The sequence below is a fragment of the Dendroctonus ponderosae genome, unplaced genomic scaffold (genome assembly GCF_020466585.1).
Source record: "Dendroctonus ponderosae isolate FM_Combo_2020 unplaced genomic scaffold, Dpon_F_20191213v2 Dpon_F_20191213_8, whole genome shotgun sequence".
Classification (NCBI taxonomy): Eukaryota; Metazoa; Arthropoda; class Insecta; order Coleoptera; family Curculionidae; genus Dendroctonus; species Dendroctonus ponderosae.
In genome coordinates, this window is record NW_026019016.1 from 1,999,452 (window position 1) to 2,010,729 (window position 11,278).

An 11,278-nucleotide genomic window follows, 5' to 3' on the forward strand; every position below is an offset into this window, starting at 1 on the left:
GTATAGAACACGAAATAATAAAATAATCAAATGTATTTAATTTAAACATCAACATACCTTTACATTTTTGCCGTATCTTATGCGAACATTTTTTGTGTGTGGTTTTCTCTCGTGATACCTAGCGTCTTCAATGCTTCAAATCCAGAACACCGGTATCACCTGTATGTTTAGATCAAGAAATAATAAAATAATCAAATGTATTTAATTTAAACACTAACATACCTTTACATCTTTGCGGGGTTGTAAGCCATAATTATACCGTAATTTCCGCCTTGAAGACACATCATAACACTGAGGCACAAGCACGGTTTTTATATTTTGACTCATATTTATTTTTCGCATCGATTAATATGGATTTTTAATATTCTCAAGTTTTCGAAAAACGCGTGATTCACGTAACCAGAGATAAACATAGATAAAGACAAGCAACAGTTGTCTCCTGCTCCAATGTGAATCATGGAAAAGTGGTGAATTGTCACACCTCAGATATCACATCACTGATAAACCGATATTGACTAAATCTAAATTTTGTCTTGCTTAGAAAGACAGTATTCTAGTAACTAATAAATCTACAATCATATAGGTAATTTAAAAAATTAAAATTTGTGTAATAGCACATAATAATTTGTTTATACCAATAACCAATAAATTATAAGCTTTGCAGCTTTTCAGAAATTCTGTGTAGACACTAAGCCGGTAATTTGAATTTGTTATATGCATTTTAATTGTTTGAATTTCATAGGGTGGGAACTGTTAGCTCCGGATAAATTTATTTTAGTAATATAGAAATTTTATTAATATTGCCCAATAAAATTATAACGTTGACGCATTTAAAAAGAAAAGTTCATATAAGCTCTTGTACTTGTACGTGCCCTTACTTTCCTGCTGCGGGCACGCAAAATTTATTTGCGATAAATTTTGTTAATTTGTTAATCAAAACACCATATTTTCAGTAATTCATAAGGGTCTCAGGTTTTAGTAGTAAGAAGATTTACTTTTACATGCCCTTACTATTCTGCTGCGGGCACGCAAAATTTATATTCATCCAATTTGGAATATACCGTAAATATACATTCATGTATATTACCGGAATATTTGTTTTCAACATACTATGTATATTCACCTGCACATATACACAATATGTACATACCTGGTATGTTCATCTGCACATATACCCAATATGTACATATATGTACATACTTAGGATATACTTTTTATGAACTTTGATGAATATACATGCATGTATATTCCACGAACATTAATGTTAGGAATGTTCACGTATGTATATTCCCAGGATATTCCCGCAATGTTCTGTATATTTTTTGAACATTCTGGGATATTCAAAGAATATGAAATGCTATCTGGGTCGAAGGGTGCATTAGTCAAAAATTTCCGAAAGTCCCATCAAATGCCCGGGAAAATTCAAACTCAATCCCGTCATAGAACCGGCTTTCTTCTAAAAAATCAGTATTTTATCTTCTGCAGTAGTCAACTGGCGAATTTTTGAATCAGAGCCCGCACAGCGTCAAGACAAAGCTCAAAGTGTGAGTTTTTAGACAAACGATCAAAATACCTTCGAGTACTCAGCAAATAGACTCGCCTCAGATTTAGAGCCAACTTCGCTCTATCACTGAAATACACTTCTCAGCTTCAGAAAGCGATATTTTGAAATAGAGCCCACAAAGCATCAACTTAGAGCCTAAAGTGCGCGTTTAAAAAAGTTCAAAATTTCAAATGCAATGTTCAAACTCGTCCCAGATCCAGATCTATCGTTGATCTATATCTAGCAAAAACATACACTCTCTATCTACCGCAGGAGCATTAAATCACTAGAGGTTTTAATGTGAAAAATCTCAAACTCAGTGCAAGATATCGACTCGGAGCAAGTACACGTTTTCTGATTAGGAAAAACACTTCTGGCATTTTATATTGCAGTTAGCTCTCTTCATCTACCAAAAGTTAAGGAACTTTTTTGGCAGTGGCAGAACTGGATAAAACTTATGTAAAAAACAGAAAAAATATTTACACTTTTACACCCTGGAGCTCGGAATCTGCGAACTTTCGCATAAAACGAATTTGCCTTAATCGCAATGTTTTTGCCCTGAACTCAGTGAACTTTGTCCCATGTGCTTCATCTACCCATTTTCACCTACGACTTTTGGTCCGTGATCTGCAGGTTTAATCATCGATGCCTTCGGTGAGCTTCGTGATCAGTTGGAAAAAGTGATCGAAGATATGGATTCAAACTGTTTCATTTGCGGCCTGGACAAAGGCTATCTTGATAAAGTTCCACATGGTTTTGATACCCATGTGCAACAGGAGCACAACCTTGCTAACTACATGTAAATAAACAAGCTTTGTTGTTAACAAAATTTTCATATTTGAATGTTCTGCTTAGGTTCTTCCTTATGCACTTGATCAATAAACCAGACACAGAGTACACAGGCCAGGAAACGTACGTGTGGAACATGTACCAGCAGCGCTGTTGGGACTTCTTTCCTATGGGTGACTGTTTCCGGAAACAGTACGAAGACGAGATTGGAGGAGGAGGTGGCTAGACTCACTTTTCCGGGTTTGTTTCTGATAAGTATGCTCAAAAAACCGTTAGTACGATATGTAAAGCAGCTTTTACAATGTCCACACACAGCAGAATTAGTAAATCGATTTATAATCTACGAGTGTATTGATTGTTACGAGTTTAACACTTTTTGTATATAAGACGCATGAATAGGCAAAAGCGACATAATGCCTATTTTTAGCGCGTTGGCGGCTTTGAGAGTAAATGTTAGTTTGTATGTAAATGAATAATAAACAATAAATAATAATTCTTTAAGGATTGTTTTTGTTATCTGCTCCAGTTATTTCGGGTTTTAAATATTTCCAGATAGGCGAACGTATGCACAAACAAGAGTGAGCTGAAAAACCCTCATTTTTAAAGCGTGCAAATTTGTCCTAAATTTTGAAATTTGCAGCAATGGATTAGTGCAACAAATTGCCACTATTGAAGAACACATAATACAAATATAAAAAGTCTTGCAATCTTTTTACCAATCACTTTTGGTCTACCCGCCCAACTTTTCTGGAATTTTGAAGCCGTTAGAAGTATAAACTCTTAAAAAAAACTTAAAAAAGAAACTTGAACACCCACATTAAAACATCTTTTATATGAATAATACGTAAGTAGTACTTTTAGAAAAGTACAAACAAATTTCCATTGGAAGTTGAAAAAATTACATCTTTAAGTGGTGCTGATGTAGCGTTTAATCTCCATCTCTTTGGCCAATGAGATCCATGTTCTCCTCTGTATTAAAGACAGAAATTTAAGTTTTTAAATTTTTTTAACTCTCTTCCTATTAACTGTCTACTCCATCTGTTCACCCAACCAAGCTCGTATTGGCGATTAATTAAACTTATATGAGTTTGCTAGGAACTTCGCATTTTTCCACGTGAAAGTCCAAGCTCATAATACTGATGAATTAAAAGAAGAAAACGTGCAAGTTAAAAATAAAATTGTATTAAAGATAAAATACAAAATTAAAAAAGAAAAACAAATGTCCAACTACATCTTTATGTGTGTACTCTAACTCGCTCTATCTATAATAAATACAAGTATTGTTGTTATTAAAAGATGTGTATGTTTGCGTTCTAACAAAAAATTGTATTTTTAATACATAAGTACACTAAGTAAGGCATTCTTATAGCAGCAGTTTAAAACGTTTTGACATAACTTAAAATGTACAGAAATCATATGATCCTATGTGACTAGGTTCTAGTCAGTTATTGGTTTGTTATGTACAAGTTAACATTCAGTGTACATATTTGGTAACTTTTCATATACTGAATATTGTATACGAATTAATTATTATAAACTGTAGAGAATATCAGAATTTAGACTGTCCTCAATCACTAACTTACTTAACTTAATAATTAGTCCTAAAGGACGGAACATTGATAAGCAATTTCTGATTTGAAAATTACATTTTAAATACAAAATATATTTATAGTCTTTTTAAGGCATGTTTCTATATGGCAATAACTATAAATTTCTATACTTAGCTGGGTATGAAATGATTATTAACATATTTTTTCGATCAGCCTACAACTCTGTTATTCTTAAAAATCACAAGTTTGGGGTAAATACAAGACAAAAAATGGCATTCTAGAATTAAAATAGAGTAAAATTTACAAGTATGGCGTTCCAGACAATTTGATTTTTTGACTAAAAGATCATTTGTTCTGCATAACAGCAAATATAATTTTGAAACGCTATGTTAATATTAAGCGGTACTTATATGTGCAATTCCTTATGTCTACTGAATAATCTAAAATCTAGTTTTAATATAAATTATATAACAAATATTTCACAACCAAAATTATACTTTTTATAAATAAAGCAACAAATGATGTTTTAAAAAATTTCAAATTGATAACTAAAGCAAAAAATTTGTGGTTTTCTCTGGCTATGGTTGGGCAATAAAGAAAATCATTTACGCAACGTGGAAGTCTTTTCAGACGTAAATCTGTTTTAATATGAAATTTATGCTGAAGTTGGATTTATGTGGTTTCATATGCAAAAAAACTAATTCAGGCAAATAGCGTATCTAAATAGAACATTGGGGCCCAAAAAAATTTAGTGTCTTCCTCTCTGAAAATTTCGCTCGTTAATCTTTGTAAAAAGTCATGCTCAAAATATAGCCAGAGTTCAGTTAAAATTGAGGAAACGTTGGAATGCATATCGAAAAATCACATTACAATACCCAAAATATCAAATACAATACTAAGGAATGATCACTAGTAATTATAATTATTACTCGTTACACAGACGTGTGTTTCATAAATTTGCCAACAAAATATTCCTACAGATACATAAATATAATAATTATAGAGTTGTATAATTCTGTAATCTTTTGCAAGCAATAAATATATAGAAATCCTATTACACTTTGTTATATTTTACATAAGTACACTGAAAAAGGCCTCGTAGTTGAGAGAAGGCAATAAAACGATTGCTCTGGGATATGTTACAATTTTTATCTAAGTTTATGTCACCATTTGAGATCTTTCCGCTATCGGAAAAACTATTATCTGACTAAAGCTTTGAGCAACAGAATGATACTGTTTCATGTATGTATGATATAATACATTCCCTTATTCTCTTGTGATAATTTTCCATTATTGTCTCCAAACTGTTCAAGTTCTAGCAGTTGCTCAAATCTTTATACAGCAGCAGACGAACGTTAAATATGACAACAAATGGACAAATATATTAAATCTTTCGAAAGCTATCTAAAGCTAATAATAAGCGATGGACTTATTTAGCTGTTTTCGGCAAATGGCGTTTCATATGTAGCGCTAAATGGTCCGATCTGGCAAAGGATCGTTCACAAACGCCACATTTGAACGGTTTGGCTCCCGTATGCTTACGATAATGTCGCGTTAACTCGTCCGAACGCGCAAATCTCCACTCGCATTCTGGCCATTGGCACTGATATGGTTTTTCTCCTGCAAAAAAATGAGAAATTATGCCTCCATCTCAACATGTTTACCACAAAACGAAATTTGCTACAAATCGGTTAGAGCAACAGACTATTTCAAAAGAAGTCATTTATTTGCAATGGTGACAGAAAACCGTAGCAATGTTAACAAAATAGTCAAAAAATTCTCACTAAACACTGAGATATTAGCAAAAAATTGAATTCCAATTTTGATAACAATGCACCTAAAGGCGACGCTTTTCTCATTCCAGTTATGTAAATACTTGATGGGTAAAAACCCCCGAACATACAAAACCGGATAATAACGACTCCATATATACTGGTTGACTCAAGATCAGAATCAATCCTCTAAATGGTCTGGATGTATTAAAGGAGTAAAAACATTATATACAAAGTAACACTCACTAAAAACTAAAATACGCCAAAAAAAATCAACTCATAAATTTAGCGGCAAAGTATTTGATTCGCTCGCATTTTTGTAACCTTTTTCTCAATAGCAATACGTAAGAAGAGTGAGAAGACCTGAATCAGCTGGGAATAATTGAAGTACTAAATGTGCCAAAATTTAGTTCTTCAATTGAGTTCCCAAAGAATCTTTCAATACAGGTATAATTCATTATTTGCTTCATTTTTATCAATTGCTCAACTTCACTTCACAACAAGAGTTTTTATTGTTTGAATCACTATGATTAATGTTTGAATCTGCACTTTTCATCTAAAAAAGGGAACGTTTTCTGTTAAGGGCAATATAAAAAATTGCTTGTGTCGACATCTTTGTGTAGAATCTATTCAGGCTGAACTGATCAAATACACAAAGTAGACGCTTGTTACAGTAATTGATTACAGTAGCACTAAATGTTTCAACCAGATAATTCAACAAACAATAAAAAAAACTTATGAGAATTTTCTACTTGAAGAATGTACGATTTTGTACATTTTTTTATCTGAAATGAGGGTGGCACTGATGCATGAGTGTAGAAATATTTTTAACAAACTAAAAACGCACTTCTTTCAGTATACTATCGAGCCAATGTAGACTAGCAAATTTGTATGAAACATACATTAATTCAAAAACTATTAATGTTGAGTTTAATTTAAAACAACTCTGCTTCGGTAAAGAATCAAACAGAGCGAAACGAGCGGTAAAAAGTCTGTTATGGTGCGTACAGACTTCAGGGATCGGCTCGTCAGGTCTGGACGCACCATTAGATTTTATTTTTATATTTTTTGTCTTAATTGAAAAAATGTTGAGTTTAGTAAAGCAATCAGTCAAATAATTACCTGTGTGTATCCTTTGATGTGCTTTGAGGTGTGAGCTTTTTGTATACACCTTTGAACAACCTGAAAATCATACATTATGAGGAAATTATGAATAAATTATATATAATGTTTGTCTAATAAATAATAAATAATTGGAAAAATTTAGGTTTTCTGAGGGTTAATGAAAAAAACACTGAAATCTTTTGCAAAAAATGTTGGCTACACTTACAGCAATATACGTTTTATCAATAATTAATAATAATAATAAATTTATTAGATTCCATACAGCCATACAGAAACATGATACAAATTGACTAAAAAATCTCTGATTAAACACATGGCTGCCTTAAAACAAAGCGGTACATTAATTAGGCACAAGAGAGAAATTAAAGTTTCAGATAACACCGGGTGGCCCAAAAAGTAGTTTTTGTTGAAGTGTTCACAATTTTTTTGCTTTGTAGTTTTTAAGAACAAATCCGTAAACTGTTACTTATTGACTGATTTTAATAAAACGCAACATTTAGACTTTTGCTGGAAATTTTCACTTGCCCACAAAACAGTGTCCTTTAAAAATGTCTGTAATTTTTTGTGAAAAAAATCAAATTTATTACCCTGAAGCAGTTTGTTTACACAATACCTCAAAGTCCATTTAAGTAGCCAAAACAAGAGCAAAATAATCAAAAAATCTGTGCAATACCGTGCATTTCTATTGATATTTAGTACTTGTTTGTTGTTTGCGTAAATTGGTTCTGATGTGGTCTGGTGTAATTTTTTGATATGTATATGTCTTTTTATGAGTATTGAGTACATTAGCCACCTTCTCAGAATAGAGCTGCCGAGTTGGGATTTTTTCGTTACTTAAATGTAGCCTTCAAAATAAATGTTCTTGGGACAAAAAATGTTTTTGTGTCCCTCATAGAAGTACCTCATTTTCATACGACTGAACTGAAATCCCCAGTGGATTTGTGCCAGTTACTCACCTATATAATCACATCGATGTATCCGTCGCTTTTCCAGTTCGGGATTATTCCTTCTATTGTAGGGCTTCATTCCGACGGACAGTCGAGGAACTGTGCTGGCAGGTGGAGGTGGGTGCTGCTGGGGCGGACATCCTGGACCATGATAAGGAGGTGGAGGAGTTCGTCGGGGCAGAGCGCTTCCGGGTGAGCCTGGTTCAGAACTCGGCGGCGTCAATGGAGAAACGTACATTAACCGAGACATTGGGTAGAGAGCGTTACCTGCAATAAAAAGACATTAATAGACAGACGAAGCTAATCATCCATAAATCCCGATTTGTTTGGGAGCAACATCGATCGTCGATTCATGGATGAGATGGAGAAAAGTACTTGGAGATTATGACCGATCGATATATTTACAATCATTAGAACTAGCCATTGAGTGGCCACCGCGAGCGCCCGAGCTAACGCCGCTTGACTTTTTCCTCTGAGGACAACTAGAACCTCCACCTCTGCAAACACAACCTTGTAACTTACCTGGCGCTGGTCCTGGTGCTACAATGTTGTTGTTGTTGTTGTATTTGTACTGGTTATTGTTGTGCTGCACGTGATGCATGGGCGTTTGCGGCTGCGGCTGGTGATAATGAGGTTGATGTCCCTGAGGTCCCTGTGGGCTGTTTGGTTGGTGTTGATTGTAAGGGCTGTTTGGGGTACCCATGAGGTGAAGCGTTGGAGCTGAAGGGGGCTGTAGTACCTAAACCAAGTCAGTCCATCTACACCCATCCGAGTTCCATCGAACAAATTTTACCTTTTCGGTTTTGATTTCCAAAGGCGACAACAGTGGTGAGGGTGTGGGCTGGCAATTCACGGAAAGTTCGTCGACAGTTTCCATTTTGACGTGGCCCGGACCAACCAGCATGTTTGCATTTTCCGGATCGATATTTTGTATGCTACTGGCAATGTCTTCCCATAAAGGCGGCCTGCAATTGCATAAATTGGTTTAAGTTTGCATCAGTTATGGAATCCCGATTAGAGCAAATGCCTCACTAGTAAGTAAATTGTATGAACAAAATATAGAAAGGACCACAAATGTGACGAAGCAGTTACACGTGTAAAAAATGCAGCACCGGGAAAAGGACAAATAAACAGTAACATTTTACTCCTGAAACTAAAATAGGGCAGAAAGATCGATTTATGTTATAAACTGTATATGGGAAAGCTTTCAATTGAGTCCTTACTTTAAATATAGGATCCGTTTTTCATTTTTTTACGACTTTATACGACTCTTTTTGATGCTTCGGTTTATTGAAAACTGTCCTTACAGTACCAGTTCTCTTTATTTATTCATGACCATTTCTCCTCCCTTAGTTTAGTTTTTTAGATTTTTGCCTTCAAATTGCGTGAATTCAATCCAATGTTTGCATGTTTTCGTCTTGTCGATTATATATATTGTCGAAATATATATAATGTTTGTCTAATAAATAATAACTGAAACCTGAAACTAAAATAGGGCAGAAAGACCGGTTTATGTTATAAACTGTATAAGGGAAAGCGTTCAATTGAGTCCTTACTTTAAATAGAAGATCTGTTTTTCATTTTTTTACGACTATACGACACTTTTTGATGCTTCGGTTAATTGAAAACTGTGTCCTTACCGTACCAGTTATCTTTACTTATTCATGACCATTTCTCCTCTTTTAGTTTAGTTTTTTTAGATGTTGCCCTTCAAATTGCGTGAATTCAATCCAATGTTTGCAAGTTTTCGTCTTGTCGATGCACATTCTTGAATGAACTCTGTATCTTTTGTTGTATTTAAACACTACATAAATAATCCAATCAGGGATCGATCTTACTTCGGCTATTTCTTGGTTGAGCTTCCGATTAATGAGAAATTCCTCGCATCTTTGACCAGTGCGTTAGGTAGAATTATTGTGGCTAGTGTGTTTTGTTAGTTTTTAGTGACTACAGGACGGATAGAAGATTTTTTTGGCCAATACCAAAAAAAATAAGCAAGTTTTGCCCCGTCAATGGGACACAATGGGGCAAAATTTACTTTCCCAGTGGCTCAAACTCACACAAAAACACTCAAAGCGAAGAAGGTAATTTTCTGGCTAGAACTAAGCATTTAAAGTTGAGTTGGAAGAAAATGCATTTATTGACTCTACCGGAGGATCTAAAACTGAGTGAGTTTTATGCAAAGGGGATGTGGAAAATTATCAAAAATATATTTGAAGTGGCGCTTTTAATGGCGTGTTTCGGCCCTATTCTGATAGTAAATCTCTCAAAAATCACCTACCAAATAATCAGGCATTGACCAGAACTTAAAGAGCAGAGCAACTCGAAACTGTTTGAAACTGTTGCATAGCATCAAAATAACCGATCTTTTCGCATAATATCCACTTAACATCAATAAATGAATCATCCTAACTATTCTGTAAACAGTCTGGTTGTTATACCTGAGGAAGACATCATCATCTGTGCCAGGCAGTGTTCGCATAGAGACATAACTCATGCTCTGTTGTACACCGCGTTGAGGGCCCACGGGCTCGAAGAAGTCGTCGATCTGCGATGCGGAGTCTCTGCGCGGCTTGTCCAGTTCTTCTTCGAGTCGCCGCTCCCATTCTTGCTTGCAGAAAAAAGTGTCCAGGTCGCTGGTCTGAAACAAAAATTAAGTCACATCAGTTGGGAAAACTTGGAGCAATAAAGGGACTTTGCGATTGTTTTAAACAGACATGCCATAAAAATGCAACCTTTATATAATATTTATAACCATAATTGACAATTTTTTTTTATAAGAAGTCAAAAATTATTTTAAATAGTGGTGTTCTACTTGAAAAAACCTTTATTTTCAGTGCTTCAAATGGCTACCGACAGTGAGGTACTTGAGAATTAACGAGTGGAAAATGGAGGATGGGGCCCCAGCTGGCAGAAAGCTGGTGATATTGTTCTCTAATCTAAATAATGTAAATCTTTTAGCTTGATCTGAGTTTAGTTTTGCGTCAAGCAACTGAAGTTGAAAAAAGCTATTCAAATCCGGTAACCGATCAAGAAAATATTCACAGTCAAAAATTCGGAAACTTTTAAACTATGCGTTAAATTTGCGATGTGAATAAAATATTCCTATACCGATTACTAATGGAATTTTTTTACGGTGCTGTGATAATCAGTTGAATGCATATACAGTCCAGAAAACGGACAACGCCGGCCTTTTATTAAGATGACTCTTTTAAAAGCCATCAGTGTGAATAACCATTTTTTTAGCCCGCACGTTGCCAATGTAAAGAATGTTTACAACGCAGACATAAATGTTGACACCTCTAGAATAAATGGAAAGGCAAGACCAAAAGGCAAATAACAGCTAATAAATTATGACAGAAAAAAGAACAATCAGCACCGTCGGGAAAAAAATGACAGAGCACAAACTGACAACATGACTTGACTCAGCGGGACGCGGCGCTATTTACAACGCCTTTAAAATCACCCCTGCAGTTGCGGATTTGTACATGTTCATGTTCAGATTTTTCTCTCAGGTACATGAATTTTATATTCCGCATTTTGTTCGACTCG

At 34.7% G+C, this 11,278-nt stretch overlaps 2 protein-coding genes across 7 annotated transcripts in view; one reads left to right on the forward strand and one right to left on the reverse strand.

The window, feature by feature from the left end:
- Positions 1-2,833, forward strand: part of LOC109544790 (ryanodine receptor) — a 60,733-nt gene extending 57,900 nt beyond the window's left edge. For all 3 annotated transcript variants that reach the window (XM_048669365.1, XM_048669364.1, XM_048669366.1), the window contains exons 71-72: positions 2,177-2,342; positions 2,399-2,833. In XM_048669365.1, coding sequence (XP_048525322.1) covers positions 2,177-2,342; positions 2,399-2,558 — 326 coding nt within the window. In that variant the 3' untranslated portion in view covers positions 2,559-2,833. The remainder of the gene's footprint in view (positions 1-2,176; positions 2,343-2,398) is intronic.
- Positions 2,834-3,492: 659 nt separating this feature from the next.
- The window catches only part of LOC109544896 (dendritic arbor reduction protein 1), a 188,031-nt gene continuing 180,245 nt past the window's right edge, over positions 3,493-11,278 (reverse strand). For 3 of the 4 annotated variants that reach the window (XM_048668971.1, XM_019915317.2, XM_019915316.2), the window contains exons 2-7: positions 10,168-10,367; positions 8,520-8,691; positions 8,249-8,465; positions 7,736-7,993; positions 6,777-6,836; positions 3,493-5,502 (exon numbers count right to left, since the gene is read on the reverse strand). In XM_048668971.1, the coding sequence (XP_048524928.1) occupies positions 5,312-5,502; positions 6,777-6,836; positions 7,736-7,993; positions 8,249-8,465; positions 8,520-8,691; positions 10,168-10,367 (1,098 nt within the window). In that variant the 3' untranslated portion in view covers positions 3,493-5,311. The remainder of the gene's footprint in view (positions 5,503-6,776; positions 6,837-7,735; positions 7,994-8,248; positions 8,466-8,519; positions 8,692-10,167; positions 10,368-11,278) is intronic. The other variant, XM_048668972.1, reaches the window with a different exon arrangement.